Below are 21752 nucleotides of genomic sequence, written 5' to 3'. Positions count from 1 at the left end.
ACGCTAGACACTTTGAGGAGGTGGGTGTGGTCTTGCTGCTGCAGAGGCCCTGGTGGTCCAGGAGGGTTGTCCCACTTTTCTCTTTTCCTTCTCATCAGCTCCCTCTCACCCTACCTTCCCCACCAAGATTAAGGGGAAGAAAAAAAAAACACCCATAAGTTCTACACCCTGCCCCTGCCTGGCAGGGTCTTCACAGCTCCAGGGGCACCATGCACTGATGGTCAAGGCAGACGTGCATATTTATGATACATTTCAGCAGATGACAATGGGTGTTTTGAGGGAATTTCTGGGAGAGACTTTTTTTTTTTTTTAAATTGTTTGTACAAAAGCATCATTTAGGTGGGGATGTAGCACGATCACAAAGACTTCGATTCACGGACCTTGAGCCTCGCAGGCCAATGCCAAGGGCAGAACTCTGGGTCCCCACATCACAGTTCCATGGGAAAAAGTGGTTGGTTAAGGGAGAAAGGAAGGAGACAGCCGATTACAGAAAATGTAAACAGCCATATGGTCAACATAATTTACTACAGGTCTCTGAAGTGTATATAAAATGTTTTAGTGCAACATCTTACAAATAGTTTTCCTTTAAAAAAACAAAAACAAAACAAAACAAAACAAAAAAATCAACAGCCCTCTACATCATGCATGGGTAGTTTTCTTACCCCATCTCTTTTTTTTTTTTCTTTTTCTTCAACAATGAACGCAGAGAAACCATTGTTTGAAAAGAATATGAAAACTTGCTACAGAAACACCCTGGTGAAAGAGGGTGTGGTTATATCCAGGTCCTGGGATGCGCCTAGCACAGTGTAGTTTTCCATAAATGCAACATTGTAGACGTAGGTAAGTGGAGAGAGTCCAGCAGGTTTCCTCTCTTGAACTCAGAAGACTTGAGCTCCAGTGGACAATGTGCAATGAAGTCTTGCAGCCACTAGAGGGCACCATTACCATTCATCTGATACCACATTCCCATAGAAATAGCCAAAGAAAGAAGGTCCTGGGTTGTTTTTTTTTTTTGTTTTGTTTTTTTTGTTTTTTTCATACAAAGCTCAAAAAGCTCAACCTTTGATGGAATCCCCTAGCCCAGTAGAAAATACACAGAAAAAGCAATTATTAAAATACTGGCTTCGGTTACTTTTTTCATTTCGATTTTCCTGCATTTGCTTCACATATTTAATTACGTGCAGCACCTACTTTTCTACTGCTATGAACCAATTCAAACTGAAATCTTAGTCCTGGCCAGCCCTCTGGCATCTTTCCATTCAGACAAAGGAAAAGTCAGTCATCTCCCCTTGTTGACTCAGCCTAAACATCAGGAGTCAGCAGTTTCCACGGAAAGCCCACACCCCCTGAAATGAAGAAACAGGGCAAAAGACATTCTTTCTTCATGACTGAGCCAATTCGGTACCTCTAACATGTTGATGCAGCATAATAAGTGGGAATCAGCATAGTAGGCATCCGTGGGATTAAGGTGGCAGTGCCTACACCCTGTCTCAGAGGACAGAGCTGGAGCATTGGGCAGAAAAAAGACAGGTCTGCCTTTCTCCGAAAATGGCGGAGCAGTCATCTTGCTCCCAGCCAGCGTCCACTTAACGGCCCACCCTGCCTGGGCACCTGCAGACCCCTGACCCGGATCCGTGCCCGTGTAGCCTGGGGAATCCCACAGCCTTCCCTGGAGTGGGTACATTCTCAGGACTGGGCTTCACAGGAATCTCTTTTGTTCGACTTAGTTCTGGAATCCGGGGTGGCTTCTTCCAAATGGGACTCCCTTCATAATTCAAGGTACAAGTTCCTAGGGAAAAGGACATGGCACACTTGGCCAGCAAAATATGGGGAAGCAGGGTATAAAGAGATCTTCACAGAGTGTGCACAGGGAAGTATCTGCAACTGATGATGCTCCAGTGGACCTAGGCAACTGGCCCAACATATAGTGACACTGGCCCTTGGAGCATTAAAATAAAAAACCACCATGCCAACCAAATAACCTAAAACCACCAAAAAATAAAAAATAAAAATCCAAAAAAGGGAGGGGGAAGGGCAAAGACAACACATGTGCTCACTGTCTGCTGAGACTAGGTGAACGAAAGGGTTACAAAGGGCCATGTCTGGATGTCCCCAAGGCTGGCAGTCTTCCAGAAGTGACATGGGGAGACAGAAATGGTGAATGAGGAAGACTTCAATATTTCATTGGAAGAACAAGAAAACCCTAGTCCTCACACCTCCAGGGAGGCAGATATTCCTCAAGGCCCTTCAGCATCAGGCCCTGGAAGCCCCCTCCCATCCTCCCTCACTGTGCTTGCAGGCCCAGGGCCCTCCATGGGGTATAGATGGCCGCTGCTTCAGCCTCTGTGCTGACCTCAGGATGGTCCTGCTTCTAGGATCACTGGAAACTTTCCCTCAAGTTTGGCAAAGCACCTGCCAACAAAAGCCACCTGTCACCATGATCAGCTGGAGCTGCCCATGCAGAATGGATCAAGCCAACAACCAGCTGTTTTTTCCTTCCTTCTCTCTAATCACTGGCTTTGATCAAGGGGAGAGTCAGTAGCTGCCAAAAGCAGCGCCCTGCTCCACTTCAGCTCAGAAACCATGTGCTGCTTGGAACTTCTGACCCATTCTCCAAGACAGTGTTCTTATTTTTTTTTTTTTTGGCAAGGATAGGATGAAGCCTTTTTGCCTCCCTGACAGATAGGCTGGCCGGGCACCATCTACTCCTAATGGGGTTGTGCAGGATTTCTCTTGCACATATGCAGTTCTTTGAAGCAAAATTCAATGCTTTCATCTTGACTACAAAGTGGTCCCAACAACTCCACATGAGGGAAAAGATAAGATACAAATTGGGCCCACGCTACCCATATTTTTCGAGTCTCGTTAAGAAAGTAAAAAAATGTTTGGGTTGTATTTTGATCCACGGGTGGCATTTTCAAATGTGCAAAAAAACAAAAAGTCTTGGAAGAGATTCCTTGTTACTACAAAGTGGTCCTTTCCTCTTGCCATCGGTTGTATGTAAGAGAAATTCGTCCACAACCTTATGGAATCCAAAAGGGATAAATCAAAGTGGTTTTAAAATAGTACAGTACAAAGAATAAGAACCCCCCACTCCCCGCGTAACATCTATCTGGGAATACTAGATAAATCGGTGAGTAGATGTGGCACCTGGAGCTACTCACTACATTACCAAAACCGAAAACTAGAAACCTATAACGGCAGGATCACGACATTTGGGTGCAAACAGCTAACCAACCAAGACCACCGCCTGGGGCAGTCCGTCTCGGTGACTGACCCGGAGCTCTGAACACGTTCCAAGGCTGACAGTTTTCTGCACCGGCACCCCCACGTTTGGGTGCTGTCGACTGTCCAATCACAGAGCAAGAGGCAGGAAGGGCGGGCCTCAGCCCCTCTGTGGCCAATGTCCCCTGCGGATCCCCCTTAGTCTATGGCTCCTGGGTGGATGCTCAGCACCGGGGGCTCCAGGCAGGTGGGGGAGTAGTTGAGGTGTGGCTCTTTGATCCACAACAGAGGCACCCCGTTCTTCCCCTCCGAGTTCTTGCTGGAGTTCCGGCTTTTGAAGCGTACCAGCAGGATGGTGATGACCAGGATGCCAAAGATGGGGAAAGGGTAGAAGAAGACGAAGTAGAAGAGCGCGTCGTTGGAGCAGATGAGCGACTGGAGGGTGGAACCTGAAAAGGACACGAGGGAGACAGACTGTGAGCACTGAGAGCCTGGAGCGTCCACCCTTGGCTCCGGAAGACCTCACCCAACCCAGCAGAAGCTACTGGGCAGCTCCCACACCCGCCTGCCTTTCCCCTGCTACCCCTCGGGTCTGCTCCCAAAGGAGAGAGCCCTTGTATCCTTTTCCTCATAACCACGCCTCTTCCAATCCACAGCTGCAATTTCAGATAACGCCAGGCTTCCACTTTCCATTGAGATCCATTACCTCGGCTTGGAAGGCCATATAATAAAATGGAGCTTATCGATTGCAAACAACGGCGTCTAGGTCGGTAAAGAAGCTGACTCCTGTGGGGTTCTATTTTAAATGTCCCCCTTGCACTCAGTCCTGCTAAACTTCCTTCTTAGAGAATTTAACAGGATCCTTTCCGGCCCGCTTCTGAGAAGAGTTGTACCAGAGAGGATGCCTGCTTGATTAACGTCAGCAATTAAAATGCCATTATGGACCATTCACAATGCCCAGTGTGTCTGGCTGCACAGACACAGTTACAGCTGGACGTGGAACAGCGAGAGCCCAGGCACACCCGCGCCCCAGCGGAGGGATTGCATTGGACCTTGGAGGGAGGTGGCCTCAGAAAATCTACGTTTTTTTCTCTGTAAAATCAGGGTGCCAGATCCCTTTGCTCTAGGAAGCCTCATAATCATAGATGTCCACAAAGGGAAGATGACAAGTAGCCTAAACATCTTCTCTTTTACGTCTGGACACTGGGTGATTCGGTGGACCATTCAGCAGGCTAAGCCCGATTTAGGTTTTTTCGGTTTCTCCTTCCATTGCACAGCTGCTGCTCATCAGTATGATTAAGAAACATTAACAAATATTTACACTTATTGGATTTCCAAAGTATATGAAACTGCTGATCGTCAACCACTTTTGACCTACAAAAAAAATCTCGATTTCATACGGTTCTATTTAATGCAGCGCTTACAGGAGGTGACTGAGGCAAAGAAAGAGCTGACAAAACTCAAAACCTCAAATCAAGATTATGGGGTAAAATGTTTTGATTGAAAAGAAGTTGAAAATCCGAGCCAATTTTTTTTATTTCTGCAGGATAGGCTGATTCTACAATAGCAAACACTATTTTCAGTCTGATACGTTCCACGTTTTGACAGAAGGCCAATCAAAAGGGTGCCTTGTTAGAACAAATAAGTCAGGCCCTCAAGAATTTTCCGAAATCTTTGTTGAGAGTGAAAGTCCCTCTGCATGAGGAAAATTTCATTCTGGAACATTCTGCAGCAACAGGCTGCGGCTTTGCTTCTCCTGACTCTCCTGTAACATCACTGCCTTAGGAGGCTTTCCTTTCCTACTAACCACGCAGAAATCCACCTAAACCTCCAAGTCATCCTCTGAAATAAAACTGACCCAGAAAAAGTATGATTGACAGTGAGGAAGTCAGGCTTCCTTCTTTCCCCTTTCTCTTAATGAGCCTGAAACACTTGCTATTTCACTAAAGAGAGACTGGGTTCAGTATTCCAAAGTGAAACAAAGTAATATCTTAGCAATATACATGCCCAATGAAATCTTCCTAAAATAGACTCTGGTGGAGCATTAAGTCTACTATAAAGATTAGATGGCATATTATCACTTTAATTCTGATCCCCCCACTTTTTTTTGCACGGGCAATCGAGGGTCAACTGCATGGACAGTTACATGTCCAATCCTGCCATATCTCCAACCCTGATACCTACCCACGACAGTTAGGAAAGCTGCTTCTTAACCCATAATAGAGCTCTGTATGTATCTCCAAGACAGTTGGAACCAACAGCCCCCATCCTTCCTCTGTAACTGGGGAAACTCACTGGTGTCCAGAACGCGAATGCCAATGGGGGCGGACTCCTCCTCTGTCAGCCGGTACCACTCCTTCTGAGGGCTGGGCAGCCACTCCTCCACATGACAGGAGTAGTTGCCCGTGTCGTGGGGGCTGGCCTGCAGCACCGTGAGCCGGTAAAGCAGGGGCGAGAGCCTCTGGAAGCGAAGCCGGCCCTCCCAAGGGCTGCCCTCTGGGCCAAAGACAGCGTCGGGGCCCACCCGCAGCAGCACCTTGCGTTCTGTTGGTTCGTCCTCCTCCTCCCCTTCCTCCTCCTCCTCCTCTTCCTCCTCCTCCTCTGTTTTCTCCTCTAGTTCTTCCAGACCAGGGCTGCCCCTTTTCCCTCCTGCTTTAGTCCTCAGGGAATACCAGGCCACAGCAAAGCGGGAGTCCTGGCTCGAACGAGACACGATGCTACAGTCCAGCTGAAAAGCCGCCTTCTCGGACACCGTGGCGTTGGGGACCACTGTGTCCACCTGCAGGGCGGCATCTGTGGAGGGACAGGGGACAAAGAAGGAAGAAGAGGCTGATTTATTTGCTGGAAACAAATTAAATGTCCACTGCTAACCACATTATACTGTAGAAATACCCACACCGAGTACTGTGCACCCATTAGAAGGACATATTGGCAGAGCTATGTACAGAGATGTGGAAGGAGAGTCGAGGAAAACGGCTGGAGTACAGGACGCTGTATGCTCTATACATCATCATAGGCAGAAAAATATCCCCTTCTGACATACACCTCTGTTTATATTTGCAGAATTAAGAAGCTGGTAAAGAGGCTGTCTGTGGGAATCCAGAGAGGAAGGGCCACTTATTTTCACTGTGACCCCTTGTAGTGATTGAACAATGTCTCCTCAGAATCCATGTCCACTTAGAATCTCAGAATGTGACCTTACTTGAAAAGAGAGTCTTTGCAGATGTAATTAGCTAGGTAAGGGCATGCTGGACTAGGGTGGGCACAAAATCCGGGGACTGGTCTTATGGACTCAACTGTGATCCCATTCCCTGCCAGATTCATCTGTTGAAGTTCTAACCCTCAACGTGACTATTGGGAGACAGGGCTTTTAGGAGATAATTACGGTTAAAAGAGGTCATAAGGGTAGCGCTCTAATAAGATGGGTGGCCTTATCACAGAAAGAGATCTTACAGTAAGAGAAAGAGATCTCTTTCCAGGTATAGGCATGTGAGGCCCCATGAGCACACAGTAAGAGGGCAGCCATCTATCATCTGCCAGCCAGGAAGGGGAGCCCTCACCAGAATACGAGCAGGCTGCACCTCAACCTCAGACTCCAGCCTCCAGAACCGCGAGACATACGTTTCTGTTGTCTAAGCCACCAGTCTATGGTATTATGTTATGACAATGTAGCAGAGCAAGATCCCCAACTGGTGTCCTAGACAGAACAGGAGAGGACACAGAGACGAAGGCTGTAAGACCATGGAGGAACAGACTGGAGGGACACACATCTACGCTATGACCCAGGAATGCCTGGGGCCACCAGAAGCCAGAAGGGGCAAGGGCATCTTCTCCCCTAGAAACCAGGGAGCATGGCTATGAGGACGACCCTGCTTCTACAACTGTGAGAGAATAAATTTCTTTTGTTTTATGCAAAAGAAACCCTAGGAGACTAATATATCCACTTAGAAACTCTTGAATTTAAATTGTGCATGGAGCTTACTGATAAAGCCACAGTGACCCCAAGGAGATAAACATCCTGCCCAAGGACTGAAGCCCAATACTAGACCTCCGGCCTGCAAAGGCCCCTCCTCCTGGGCACCGGCTCACAGAGGACATGCATGGGGAATGCCCTCCCAGGTCAGGTGGAGACACAGAATCACCACGGAGGTGCCCAGGCTGGTGAACCAGGCCTTGGACACCACTGGTCAGTCTCTCATCTGGGTGTTTTGTTGACTTTTTCCTTTTGACTAGCTGTGGTAGGTTCTGAACAAATGATTCATTTCCCAGCTTCTAAAAGACCTCCCTTTGGCTCTGTTTATGAAACGTTCATGAAAAATGTTGACGTAACATCGGCAGACGTCGACACACCACATCAGGTTGTACTCGGATAGAGACCAAAAGGAGTGCTTCCCAAAGACTGTCCTGGGCTGTCAATGAATTGGCTCAATGTCACTTGCAGGTGAACACGAAGCTGGGCTTCTGACTGCTTCTGTGGGGCTCTGCCAGGCCCCTCCACATCTTCCGGGCCCATCTGGAATCTCAGTGTGCACTGTGAGCCCACAAAGGTTTCGTAAATGGCTACAGGTGGTGGGCACAGCGCATCAGCCCCAATCTTAGGGAGGAGAATGTGCTCAAGAACAGACACCGTCAGGGTGGAGAATATCAGTCCACAGGTGACTCAAACTCACACGACTCAGCAGCCTCTTTCCAAAGAGGACAGTGAAAATGTAATCTCGGAGCCATTAGAAAGCTCCCCCCAGACCAAGGGTACCTCTGGAGCTTCTTAACCTCCAGCATCCGACACGGCATTCCGAAGCTCCAGGCAACTGTATGGTGTCAAAGGAGTGGTGACGTGTGATAGAGTCCAGCACGGCCAGGTGGCCAGGTGGAAAGAGACCATCAGGCATTTCGTTTCCTCGGGTCCTCTTCCCCATTCACCCTCCCTCTGCTCTCTTCTCTTCTGCGTGATCCTTTTGAATACCTTGTGTGCGTTCATGACTCCACACAAGTTTCTGGAATGAAGTTAACTTTGACTTTTCCACAATCTCCTTCCCCTTAACATGCTTCTTTATAGGTTTGGATCCCTGTGTCTGTCCCCTTCTGAATTAGGCCAACCCTTCCCCCCTCATGCTGACTTCCACACGTTCCCAAGGATAAGACCCAAGAGAGCAATTCATCTCAGCTTGTCCCCTCCATCTCAAGCCCACTGCTCCCCAGCTGTCACCTTGACCTCCACCTCTGGCCTGTGTGTGTGATGAACGTGGTTTTCCCTCCTCCCTGGTTCTGCACGTCAAGCACAGCATCTGACCCTCTCCAACAACCACCTCGCTGAGGGCAGGAGCCATCATAGATCCATCATAGATCATAGATCACCTCATAGATCCCATGCATGGAGGATGGCAGGCTCTAGTCCCCCCAAAACCACTGTGAGCACAGCTCTCAGAGAGCTATTTATTTTGAGCCTTCCAGATGCTCAACATACAGCTCAAAACAAGCCTTCAAAGTACATCCTCACGATGAACGCTGCACAGCAGCAAAACCAGTGGCTAGGAAATGCTTTCTAGAACATGCTCACCCAAGAATGTTGAGAGGGTAGGGAAAAACACTTCTTAAGACAGTGGGACCTTGATGTCCTTCAGAGCCAAGAGTCAGTGAGGATAGGAAGACACAAGACCAAAACCCACCCACCAACCCCCCAAAACAAAAATACGCCAAATTATTAACAGGAGGTATTCACAGGTAGTGAGGTTACAAGTGGCTTTTCAACATTGTTCTGTTTTCAGTGTGTTTTGCAATTAGCATGACTTACACAATCAGGGACAGCCAGGGGGAAGGAAGGAAGGTGGGTCGAGGCGAGGCCATTTGCAGGGTCACAGGGTCACAGGTCACAGGGTCATAAGGGCTGTGCTGGTAGCACACAATGCGGTGGAGGGAGGCAGGTGGGCACCCCTTCTGCTCTTCCTGGATGTGCTGCAATTCCTTTCTGCCAGGTCAGTAAAATCTACGTGGCAGGGTTGTTAGGAGGACTGAAGGCAAACTTCCTGACTGTGGCAGGGTGCAGATCGTACTCAAGGAACGCCTGTCTCCTCCAGTCCACGCAGGGGCGTGAGTATGGCGATCTGCAAAATGGGTGGGAGCTGGGGGAGAAGGGCGTTCCGCTGCCACACTCTACAGTCTTCCCGTCAGGAAAGACTAGTCTCTAGATGAGGTCGAATGCAGAAAACTACATTAAAAAAACAAAACAACTCCAAGGAAATGTAACTCAAGTAGAAGTGATTTCCCCTCCAACTTCGGGAAGACACAGGCAAGTGAGAAAATGTCCCTGTCCTGTAACAAAGGCACTTCGCCTCCCTGAAGCATGTTCTATGATGAAGGGGCACAGCGGACTCGGGAGGCTCCTATGTGCCACCAAGGGAAAGAGCAGCTCCGACGGACACGAAAACCTGACCAAGACTTCCAACGGGGCCAAACCACAAATGTGAACAGCAGAGTGCCCAGAGGATACAAGCTGCTCACACTGACGGAGGTGAGTTAATTTCTGCTCCATTTCCTCCTGGGAACCGCTGACTTTTTGCCCTGATGCGGATGAATGACGGTGCAATGTTGGGAAATACACAGGGAATCTGCACAACTCAGCTTTGATTGTGTGACAATCAAGTGTGTGACAATTATCACACCCAATAATTATAAGTATTCAGGTGTTTCAGAAACAGCAACAGAGGCAGGAAAAGCCAAAGGTCACACGGACTAGTCATTAGAACCAACAGAATTACTAGGATGCGAGAGTGGAGGCTGCAGGTGGTCAGAGATTTCTATTTAAAGAATCGATTCCTTTCCACTGAAAATCGACCAGCTTAACTTTTTGAACCACCCGGCTGTCGTTTCAAAATTCTTTCGTGATCTCAACCACGTGTCCAGATCTGAATGCACGTTTTTTTGATTCCATACCCTGCAATAAGGAATTGCCATTTCATTCTCATTAAGAAATCAAATCACCTTAGGCCAAATGCCGATGTGCAATTCTCCACTCACAAGGAAACAAAACCCTGAGACAATTTTGAAAACGAACGTATAATGTAAACGTGCATATACTTCACTGGATGTAATTTGATAATAAACTAATCTTATTCATCGTATGAAATATTATACCTAAAGGGGACACTTCAAAGGGAGTGGAGGTTGGGGACATCGCCCTCACCTGGTCTCATGACCGTAACTGCAGTCTGTCCGGCAGTGTCCTCGGCCCTCTTGTACCACAGGCCGCTGGGGCTGGGCAGCCACTCCTCCACGCGGCAGCTGTAGGTCCCGCTGTCCTGCACCGCCACGTTCTGGATGAAGAGTCGGTACACACCAGGGGAAGGGCTCTCCAGGTGCAGCCGTCCCTGCAGGTTGTTTTTGGCTGCCTGCTCTCCATAGTGGAAGGTGGCCTCGCGGCTCAGGCGGGCCACGGTCTCCCGCTCCGGGTGATTGGGCTTCCACACAAACCACTCCACCACCAGCTGCGAGGTCACGCTGGTGCGGTTCAGGACTACGCACTCCAGCTGCACCTGCCGGGTCTCCAGAACCGACAGATTCCCGTGGGCTTGGCTGAGCCTCAGGCGGCTGTCTGGATCAGAGAGGAAAGAGATGTCACCACACAGGCACCCTCTCCAAGGAGAGGTGAACGGGTGCCCTCCAAGTACAGGACAGCAGCTCAGGCTGACTCGGCAGACACCGTTCTCAGACAAACACTGAGCTTCTGGATCATGTGAACAGAGGACCTGAATTTCCAGTTCCCCAGTGTTCTAGAAGCAACTGCCCCAGTACATCACCCTCGTGGGTTCAGAGGCTTGCAGGAGGGCAACACAAGGTGCAGGAGACTACACATCCACAGGACGACAGATCACAAAGGGTGCAGCTGCCTGATGGGGTGGCCGGGAAGGGGAAGGCAAGGGCACGGGGAGAACCCCTCTTGCACAAGAGTCAACCTCGGAAACTGACCAGATGATGGCTAGACAAGGCTTGGTGTCAATCATAAAAGACTGCAGAGGACACCCAGTATAATAAGCTCACGTGCTCCCTCATAATCGCCTCCCTCTCAAGGTGGGAAGAGAACGGATCTGACATCAGTAAAGAAAAGATTGATAGTGATGGGACCCGATGGTTTGAAAGCTCACTAACGAGATGCTCCTCCGGTGAAAAAGTATCATTAACAATGGCACACACTGATAGCAGGCCTGTAATTTCATAAAGGGCCCTAATGAGCCTCCCTGGACCAGAGGGATCTAAAAGCTACAGCACTGTAAACACACAGAGGCACCTGGGGAGCAACCCCCGGGTGACGGGAGGGGACGGGAAGGGGGCCTCGCCCTGGGACTCAGTACGTCACACTTCAGTGTGGCCTGAATGTTTTACAGTGCTCAGGATTGCTGTTTTAATTTAAAAGTTTAAAAAAAACAAAAAACGAACATACACTTGAAATAGCCAGCTTCCCAAAACATACATGTAAGAAGTTACCTCTGGTTATCTTTGGGTTGCAAGATTATTATTTTTTTCATTGTGGGATTTTGTTTGTTTACTTTGTATTTCCCAAAAGCTCTGTAAGTATGTACTTTCTAAACAGGGAAAAAAAAAAAAAAGAAATAGAAATGAACCCCAAATCTCAATTGATATAAGGGGGGAAGCTGCTTTAATGTGTGTCCTGTGAGATTTCTGCTTACAGATTTGAAACTCCCTGTGACAGAGATGTCACTAAACGTGTGGACAGGGATCCATGCTGTCCTTTGGCACTGCCCTGCTTAGCTTGACGGCAGCCTCAGCTGGGGGTATTCCCTTGATAAATCTCGGAGGCACCAAGGGTCTCTTGGTTTCAGAATAAATGAGGATAAGGGAAAGGACATGGTGGCTGGAGTGGAAGGGCAGGGGACAGGGGTGACATTCTCCCAGCTGAGAAAGTACAGAGAAAGGGAGTGGCGAGGATAGGAACCCAGAGCGCATTGGTGGCCCAAGAACCTGTAGTCGGGACGCAGGTCACCAGAGCCGCTGAAGAGCAGGGCTTCCAGGTAGCGCATCAGCACAAGGCTAGCAGAGGACGCACCACGGCCAGGGGGAAGGTGGGCAACAGTCCCACTGTACTCAGCACAGGCTGGGCCACATGGGGACCAGGGCAGCTGGGCCCCCTGGCTTTTACTCCACAAATACGCACTGAGGCCTCCTGGGAGTCAAGCCAGGTGAAGAAAACCAAGTCCCTGGGCTCATTCAGGGAGCTTCAACAAATATATATATATATATGTGTATGTGAATACACACAACAAATGTATATGTGTGTTTGTGAATATGTAAATAATGATTAAGTAATACACAGTAGCTGGAATGAGTGAATATAAGCACAAACATGAGTAAGTGCTTCATAATTACTTACCTGAGAATAAGTAAGCGAGTGGAATGCCAGGTGCTGATATGTACTATAAAGGGAATGGGAAAGACTTCTAGGGTGCTCTGTAACTTAAAATAAGCCAGCAACACCTTGCAGAGGAAGGGTGGAACAGCAAGTACCTATGGCCAACTTCTTTCTAGGCTGAGAGCAGCACATCCAAAGCCCTGTGGTGTTCAAGGATTAAATCAACCATTTGTTCCTGATTCAACCAGTATTCACTAAGGATGCCATGCTGGTGGCTAAAGATATAACAAGAGCCCTTCCTTAATATGTATATTATAGTACAGAAGAAATGCAGATGATTATTATACCATGTGTTAAGGCACTCTTAGCAATACAGGAGAAATCAGAGTAGACTTCGTGGAGGAGGTGCTGAGGGAACGGCCTCAGCAAAGGCCCTTCAGAAGGCACGGAGTGACAACAGACTGTGGGATGTGTGGGAAGGAGGGATGGAGAGGGCACCAGGGCCACACCAGGAGCAGGGAGTTGAAGGGGCTCCTTAACCAAGAGAAGGGAGACAGCAAGGTGCAGCCTTCCTGCAGAAGGAGATGACCCTGGCTTACCCTGGGTTGTTCCAGGGACAGATCTACAACCTGAGAGGGAGACGACAGGGACGCAGTCTTTTTAACCATCGAGGCTGCCCCAAAGTGGAGCCCAGGCTTGCCAAGGCAGGCAGCCCCCTCTCCTGGGCAGGCTAAGGGCTCCACCCTGGGGCTGAGAGGGGAACGAGGGCTGAGACGGCAAGGTCCTGCCTGGGCTGAGATGGGAGGTCAGGAAGAAGGGGAGGCAGCTGAGGAGGCCCAGGGAACGCTTCAAGGCAGGAACTGGGCGGGTGGAGCCCTTGCTAGCCCAAGGCAAATGCAGTCTGCCCTAGAAACTGCAGCCGCGTTCTACGGACCCAGCCACCCCTCAGCACCCCTGGTGAAGATGGCACCTGCAGGAGCAGAGCTGAGGATTCTCTGTGGGTCTGCACCAAAAACAGGACCCACTGAGCAGAGCAGAAGGACTTCCGGGCACCAGCATGATGCTCTGTGTAGCAGTGCCCACTCTGGACAACCTCTCCCCAGGGCCCCGCAGAGCCCTGGCTGGCCCCAGGCAGCCTGTGCTGGAAACCCACAGGCCCAGGAAGGTCACACCGTCCGCCCTCACCTGGCTGCTTCACGGTGACTTCTGTGCGTCCCGAAACCTCCTCGGCCAGCTTGTACCAGGCGTAGTTGGGGCTCAGCAGCCACTCCTCGACGTGGCAATAGTAGCTGCCGCTGTCACGGACCTCCGCTCTCTGGACAGTGAGGCTGAACAGGCCCCCAGACACGTGCCTCTCGAACTGCAGCCGGGCTCTCAGGCCCTCCTCCTCAGCATAGGTGCCGTACTCAAAGGCGGAGCTGTGGGTGGTCTTGAGGATGAGCTTGCCGTCGGCGTCGGAGGGCTTGTGGACGTACCAGAGCACGGCGAAGTGCGAGTTCTGGCTGGTCTGAGACTTGACTGAGCAGTTCAGCTGAATGGGCCTGTTCTCCACCAGGGTGAGGGTTCTCTTGGATTTGCTCACCTGCAGCTTTGTCACTGTGAAGGAGAGGGAGCAGTTCAGGAAAACCGCCACACCCCCTCCTGGAAACGTGGCCCACTCTAAACCTCAGGCTCGGGGCCTGCCTCTGTCCAGCACTGCTCCTAGCAGACACGAACAGGCTTCTTCCAAGACGTGGCTCAGTATGAGGACACCCCGCCATCCACTTCTCCTTGCCACACTCCTAATAAGTAGGAGGAAAAAAAAGAACCCAACAAGAGGCAGGTCCCCTGAACTAGACATTCACCACCTCTCCCGGCCCCGCTGTCTCCCCTGCCCTCCAGGACCCTGTAGCTAAAACACAAACCTGACCCCATCCTGCCTCTCGTGATGAAGTTTAAAGGCTCCCAGTTGCCTAGAGGCTCTAAAGAAAACCACTCCTTTTCCCAGCGCAAAGCCTCTTCGAGACCTGGCCTCTGTCCAGCTGTCCTGACTCATCTCCACAACTTGGCCCCAAACACCCTCCAGGGTCCCATGCAGCTTCCCCCTGAGCTCTGGCCTCTGTCCTCTCTGCCTAGCTCCTCAGCCACCTCCCCACCCTGACCCTTCTCCACTCATCTTCTGGCCCTCCTTCCTCCTTCCTGGCCCTCCACCTGGTCAGGTGCCCTTGCTCAGCCCTCTATAAAGACCCCAGGCTGTTTTTCCTTTTGTCTTTCTTTGATCCTAGACTGTGAGCATCTGAGGGGACTGACTGAGTCTTTTTTCACTCAACCAGCCGATATTTCTGAGCACCTACCGTTTCCCACAGGCTGCCAAGTCCTGGGGACGCCCTGAAGTACAAGACAGAGTCCCAGCCCCATAGAGTTCTGCTAGTGGACGTCCTCATGGCCACAGCCCAGGGCCTAGCACAATGTCCAGCCTTCAGAGAGCACTCAGAGTGTTCGCCCACTCAGGTGGGAGAGAGAACGAGCGCGTTCTGGGGAACCGAGGCAGCACACGATGCCAATGTGCTGCAGGGACCTTCGTGGGGCGAGGTGACGGGAGAAGGCTGGGAAGATGACAGCAGCAAGGGAGAGCAGAGCTGACTCCGGTGTCCCCTTCCCCTGTTCCAAAAACAGCAGGAAGGCCAGACTCCAGAGTGCCACCCCAGCTGCGAATGAACGACCATGTTCACCTTTTCGGTGGCCCGAAGCCAACGTCTAACCAAATATATCTTATGAAAGTAATGTGAGCTCTCGCCCACTCCATCGTGATTACACTTGGCTCTGATTCCTCCTACCCACCTTCCTCCTCCCTACTGAGAAGAAACAATCCTAAGTCTGTCTTAGGGAACTGGGAGTAAGAGCCGCATTCTACCCCACTCCTCTCTTTACACTTCTTTCTGCTTTGAGTTTTGGCCACTTGCCAGATGAGAGAAAAACCCGGGGCAAGGTACAGACCCCACACAGGGCAAGTAGCTAGGGCTTCCTCCAACTGGGCTGCTTAGCCGGGAGGGAAGGAGCAGGGCACATCTGCCCTGGCCGGTCTCCAGTACTTTGCTGGGCAGCCTCTTGTTTCTTAAGGCCAGAGTCCCGCTGCAGGAGCAGCAAGCACAACCAGACACGGGACTGAGCGGGCGGGACCCCGGGGTCCTCTGCCAGCCCCAGTCAGCTCTAAGTATGCAAAGACAGTGGCAAGGATTGAGTGCCTTGTGTAAAGGAATCAAAGGCCTCAGGTGGCCACTTGGTCCCCTGGTACCACACAGGCAAGGTCCTGAATGGGTGGAAAGTTAACAAGCCAAGGTGTGGCAGTACCCCAACCCCAGCACCATCACTACAACAGCATCTCTGAGGACACGACTCCTGGTGCTAAGTCAGACTTTCTCTTTATGCCAAGAGGTGGGATTCACACCCAGAACACAGCAACTTGAGAGAAATCCCTCGACCCGGGGCCCCACCTTCTGGTTTCATCATTTTTGCTGACAAGTCCAGTCTTCGGCCTTCTCCCTTCTTCCTAAGTCCCCTAAGCGCATGCTAGGCATTCAGGGAAGGGTTTACCACCAAGCTCCCCAGCCTTGGACACTGGACTCTCGCACTGGCTCACCAGTCGACTTTTCAGAGGGGATTCCCATAGTGCTTGATGCAACCGGCTCCCTTTTCTTTCCTTTCCAACCCAATTCACCGCACGCGAAAGATATCTCTATCCATGCAAATGACACCACCTGAATTATCTGGTTCTTGGCCAAAAAAAAAAAAAAAAAAGGTGGGTTCTTCAGGGTAGAGTAGAAAGAGCTTTAAAATGTATTATTAATTGGGGCCAGATTATTTTTTGCAACTGTTACTAAGGAAACCTTCATTGCCATAGTAACTGCATATGTTAAACTGGAATCCTATGACTAAACTTCAATTTGGTCACATGGCCTGAGATCGAGAATCCAAGGAAGAGAAGTGTTTCAAAGCATTTCCATTTTTTTCCCCTTCCCATGTCAAAATATTGTGAAGTGTTGAGAGGCTTGAAAAAGAGAGGCACTTTTGAAATTGGGTGCGTGCCTGACAGGTGGGCAAGGGGGCAGCTCTTATCCTACACTTCGGAATTTCCGCCCACTTCTCAAGGGCAGGGAGGACTTTTCCTAAGGCCCAGGGGAGACTGGAGGCTCCACAGCTAATTAGCAAACACTCATGTGCCCTGTCACAGCACTGCCCTGGGCAGTGAGCGTCTGTGCCTCACCTCCCTCCACAGTTAGGAGAGCCCAGCCCCCTGAAGGCCTGAAGGTGTTTCCTTCTGCAAAACAAGAGCGATACCAGCAGTCTGGCTCATTAGGAGTACTGTACAGATTCAAAGCAATAAGTCCACAGAAAGAGTTTAGCATAAGTCCTGGTGTACAAAAACAGTGAATTTTTAGATATTCTCATTCCCTTTGGTTTCTGTGCCTGGTGCCAAGTCCAAAGCTCCACACTAGATGGAAACTGTCAAACCTCAGTGGCACCTGTGCCTCTGAAAGTGCTGCCACAGAGCAGCAGCATGACATCAAGTAGGAGCTTGTCACAAAGGCAGACTCGTAAGCCCGCTAAGTCAGAGTCTGCATTTTTAACAAGATGCCCCAGTGATTCAGACAGGTGTGAAAGCCTGAGAAACCCCGGACTTGGCTGTGTCAGTGTTTGGCTTTAGCGAAGCAATAAATGCAGAGGTGAAAGATGCCCAGGACTGAAACTTGGTTAATCCCCAATAGTGAATAAGTAGGAGGAAAAAAAAGAACCCAACAAGAGGCAGGAAGAAGGGCCAAGGTGGCTTGCAGCGATGCCCCATCCACGAGAGAACGCTCCAGCTCCCTCCAGGAGTTGAACAGCTCCCATCATTTGCAGGAATGGCCCTTGCTTTCTGAAGCTGGACATTTCCTTCCCAGGCTTGGGATCAGAGCATGGAGACATGTGTGATGAGCCAGGATGGGTGGTATCAAGGGGACAGACAGGAGAGAGGAGAAACAGGCAGCAAGAAACAGCAGCTGCCTTCCGGCCAGCTTCCCCACCCACTTCTGTTCTGTGTGTGCTCTCCCCACAGACGATTCACTCGTTCCACCAAAATAAAGGAGTCCCATAAACCCCACTCCACTTCTGTTCCATGATGCCTTGCTCTGAAGGTAATTTTTTTAAAGGTCTTCTCTTCTCTAGGACCAAAGGGCAAGGACTACATAACTCAGTCATTGCTAAACAAATTAACAAACGGATGATTGAATGGAAATGGGATTAATCTTTTAAAGAAGGATTATGAATGCTGACTGTGATGGGAGGCAGAGAGCCTTTCAAAAAGCTGTGACCTCGGCTACTTTGGTTCTGAGAAACGGATGAGCAGGTGTTCAACAAGTGGAGAAGGAAGTGAAAGGGCACCTGAGAAGAAGATAACCCCTCTGTGCACTGTTATCAGGGAAGGGCAAGTGCTCAGGCACGGTGAGTCAGTCAGAAGGGTGAGCTTCAGCCAGGCTGTGAGGGACCCAGAGCTGGTACTTGATCCTGATTACCTGTGGCTCCCGGGCCAAGATCCCTGTGGCACAGATCAACACAGATTAGCACGTATTATCTGGAACTTGTTAGAGCCTACTGGGTCAGAAAGAAACTCAGGATGGGGCCCAGCAACCTGTGGTCCCCCAGCCTTAGCTACAGCCAGGGAGGTCTTCCTAAATGGCAAGGGGGAACAGTCACTCCCCAGCAAAGAGCCTGCCTCAACTCACCACCCACAGCCAGGCAGTTCTCAACAGGGTGGCCAAAGCCCCCAAACATCATGAAAATCTGGAGGCCTGTCTTTGGTTGTCAAATTGATTTGGAAATATTTGATGGTCAGAAGCCAATAATAGATGTTTGGGGAAAACTACACGATAAAGCTCTGCCTTGTGTCCGATATGACTTTCAAATGACATAGGGGTGAAAAGTGTGTCCCTAAGCCTAGAACCTAACTTTGATTTTATCATAAGCACAATATTTTTTTGTTGTTGTTGTTTTTCATGGTTTCAATAAATGAGAGTTTTTTTCCTGTTTCATTCAGAATTGGTTGGGGATTCAGAAAGTTGGTCCCAGTGGGCAGTGCTGCCTGGGGCGAAGATCTGTGGTAGTGACTGTCACTGTGCATTTAAGGGCGACATTCACAGCGCCTCTGCCAGATGTAGCAGTGAGGGTTAGTGTGTCTCCTAGTGTCACTGTCCCTGAGCAGTTACATAGTGAAGCACATTGTTTCACTATGAGCTTCTTAAAAAAAATTTTTTTTTCCTTTATCCCACTATTAGGGTAATATAACAATTTCTAAAGGTTATGTGATTAGGAATGTTATATTGTCTATGAGTTTCACTCCAGGGCAGGAAAGAGAATATCACAAATTGCTGTTGAAAAGGAGTATATGATCTGCATAAGATCTAAAGTCCTAATCCCTCAGTTCAGTGTGTTCTTGTTTATTTAACATACTTTCATATAATCCCCTCTTACTTTGTGCTCAGCAGTATTTTAAGCATGTTACAAATAGAACGTATTTTCCAGTCCTATGAAATACATATTATTATCCTCTTACAGAGACATTTGCCCAAGGTCACACAGCCAGTTATGTGGCCAAACTGCAACTCCAGCCCAGGCCACCTGGTTCAAATTTGCTTTTAACTATTACACATGTGACCTCCATGCTCCAGTGTTCCCTGCGCTGGCTCTGCCACCACACCCGTGAGCCTCACTGCACTCCTGCGTTCCCCGCCTGCTGCCTCCTCCAGGAAGCCTGAAGAGCAGCAGCTCATGGGTCTTTGCAGCCTTAGCACCCAGCAGGGAAGCTGCACAGATGCTTGGCGAGTAGGAGGCAGAGCTGAATAAAGGTAAAGTAGCAAGGAGGGAGTAAGAGTTCATTAGGAGAAATCCAGACACACCCTTCCTTGCCTTACCTGTCTGCAGAGGGGACCAGTGATCCTTCCTGGTTGACACCAAAAGCAAGAGGACCTGGTGTCAATATGATAACAAGCCGTGAGGCACGGGGAGAGGGCCAGGGCTCCTCTTAGGGCTCCTGTCCTCATGCTCACTCTGTCTCTATGCAGACGACAGGCACAAGCCACAGGGAACTGAAGGAGAACCCCAGGCTTCCCTAAAAGACAGCTGGGGCCACTCTGGGGAGGGACGGGGCAGCCAGCCCCTACTGCACTGTGATAACGAGAGCCAATGTTCAAGTGGCCTGGACTCCTGGAAGTCAAAGAAAAAGCCCTCAGCTAACCTAATCTGCCAGGTCAGCAATAAGAAATAGAAGGAAAAGGATTTGGCAACATCCAGAGGGTATTAAATATTCATCCTGACTACCCATCAGTAAAATCCCAGCAGAATATACCCACCGACGAGTCGGCTTTCTACCACCGGAGGCTGTCCTCCTGGAAGCCTGTTTATTGCTTTGTCGATTTTAATGTGCAATGTTTAATAGCCAGGCCAAGATATGGTCGTAAACATTTGGAAAAATGAGGGCTGACATTTCCCTTATTGCTTCTGTATTTAGCAATGTGTAATTGGAGGGTGTTTTTGGAACGAAAGAAAATCAGAAGGAAGCAAGGTGATGCTTTACAATTAAAAGAGAAAAGAACTGATTAAGAATTAAGAATAGAGCATGCTAACCGTCTTGCCTGAATGCCCCGTGGGGGTCACACTATGCAGATCAAGGAAGTAAGCCTCAGCTTAATCGGCAACAAAAAGAGAAAGGGAGGCCTTCACTCCCTGAAGACGTCTCTGAGGATGTGTCCAGGGATCAGCAATGCCAAGGGGCAGGCCGTAGAAGAGCCACAGGAAGTCGACCCACCCCAGGTTCTGAAGAATCAAATACCCGCGATGTGGTCAGGATCAGCAGGTGGCCCTGGCAGGGACCAGTGGGGCACAGGCCACACAGAGGCTTGCTGGGGGCAATGACATCACAGCAGCAAAGCCAATGACAATTGGACCAACCTGAGTCACTCACCAGCCCCTGGGTTTCTACCGATTCTCTCAGAATAAAAGTATTCGACAGAGTATTCTTTTAAAGGTGGGGGGCAAAGGACAGGAGACATTTCTATAGAAGATGTCAGAGCAGGGCCAAGAATTCATGTTTTGGGGAGCAAGGTATGCAGGGACGGTGGAGGGAAGGGAGGCTGGCACTGTTTGGGGGCTCTGATATTGCCAAGCCTTAGAGCCACCTTGTGGCAGAAGTTAGAAGAAACAAAGGAGCTTGAAGGGGCACAGATGAAACTTCTCTGCCATTAGCAACCTGTTTCCTGAGGAAGCTCTCTGAGTGCTGTGTGACCCCGACTTCTACAAAACAAATTTAAGGGTGGGGAAATCAAGATGGTAAAACAGAGAGAGGAAATGGTAAATAGAAATACATGGTGCTAGGGTGTAGCTCAGAGGTGGGGGGCATGCCTAGCACGCACACAGCCCTGGGTGTCCTCCCCAGCATGTGTGCTCTCAGACACACACACACACACACACACACAGAGTACGTGGTGCCAAAGGATTCCTAAAATAATTAAATAAATAAATGGTACTTTGTCTAGAAAGTACATAAAATAATAAAATGAAGCACTTGGATTCCAGACTGCCTGTCCAGATTTGAATCCTGGCTCTGCCCATTATTATGAATCACTGGGCTATTTATTTAACCCCTATTGCACTGTCCTCTTCTGTAAAATGGGTGAGGCAGTATCCCCGGCGGCAGTGCACAGAGTAAGAAAGAATTAAGTAAGATACTGCATGCAAAGCACTCAGGATGGTGATGGCCACACAAGAAATGGTGAAAGTCACCATTTGCTGTTGGTGCCACTGCTGTTGTGACTGCTAGCCTCACCAGTGACAAGACTCTTCTGCACTAGCGACCTACAAGGGGAAGCCTCTTCTATAAAGAGTGCCATCAGCTGAATGCAAAAGACATAACTTGTGATTATAAGGCTTCAGGAGGTGTCCAACTCTTCCCACCCTGAGTGCTCTTAATAAGACACACCTACATTCAAACCCTAGCCTCCCCACTTACTGCTTATCTGACTTAGGAAAATTAGAATCTCTCTGAGCCTCTGCTACTTCATTATTCAAACAGGATCTTCACGCTTGCGGTGAAGATTCAGTGAGATAATACACACCAAGTGTTCAGTACTGTCTCCGACACACAGTCAGCCTTCAC

The 21752-nt window shown here is 49.5% G+C and overlaps 1 protein-coding gene across 3 annotated transcripts in view; it reads right to left on the bottom strand.

The window, feature by feature from the left end:
• Positions 1-506: 506 nt before the first annotated feature.
• Igsf3 (immunoglobulin superfamily member 3) overlaps positions 507-21752 on the bottom strand; it is an 87667-nt gene continuing 66421 nt past the window's right edge. For all 3 annotated transcript variants that reach the window (XM_046458272.2, XM_046458273.2, XM_046458274.2), the window contains 4 exons: positions 13772-14182; positions 10406-10813; positions 5521-6018; positions 507-3674 (listed from right to left, as the gene is read on the bottom strand). In XM_046458272.2, coding sequence (XP_046314228.1) covers positions 3424-3674; positions 5521-6018; positions 10406-10813; positions 13772-14182 — 1568 coding nt within the window. In that variant the 3' untranslated portion in view covers positions 507-3423. The remainder of the gene's footprint in view (positions 3675-5520; positions 6019-10405; positions 10814-13771; positions 14183-21752) is intronic.

This window comes from Marmota monax, unplaced genomic scaffold (assembly GCF_021218885.2).
Source record: "Marmota monax isolate L192 unplaced genomic scaffold, Marmota_monax_Labrador192_F-V1.1 WCK01_AAM20220418_F8-fsc00087, whole genome shotgun sequence".
Taxonomy (NCBI): domain Eukaryota; kingdom Metazoa; phylum Chordata; class Mammalia; order Rodentia; family Sciuridae; genus Marmota; species Marmota monax.
This window is presented reverse-complemented; position numbering and strand designations above follow the sequence as displayed.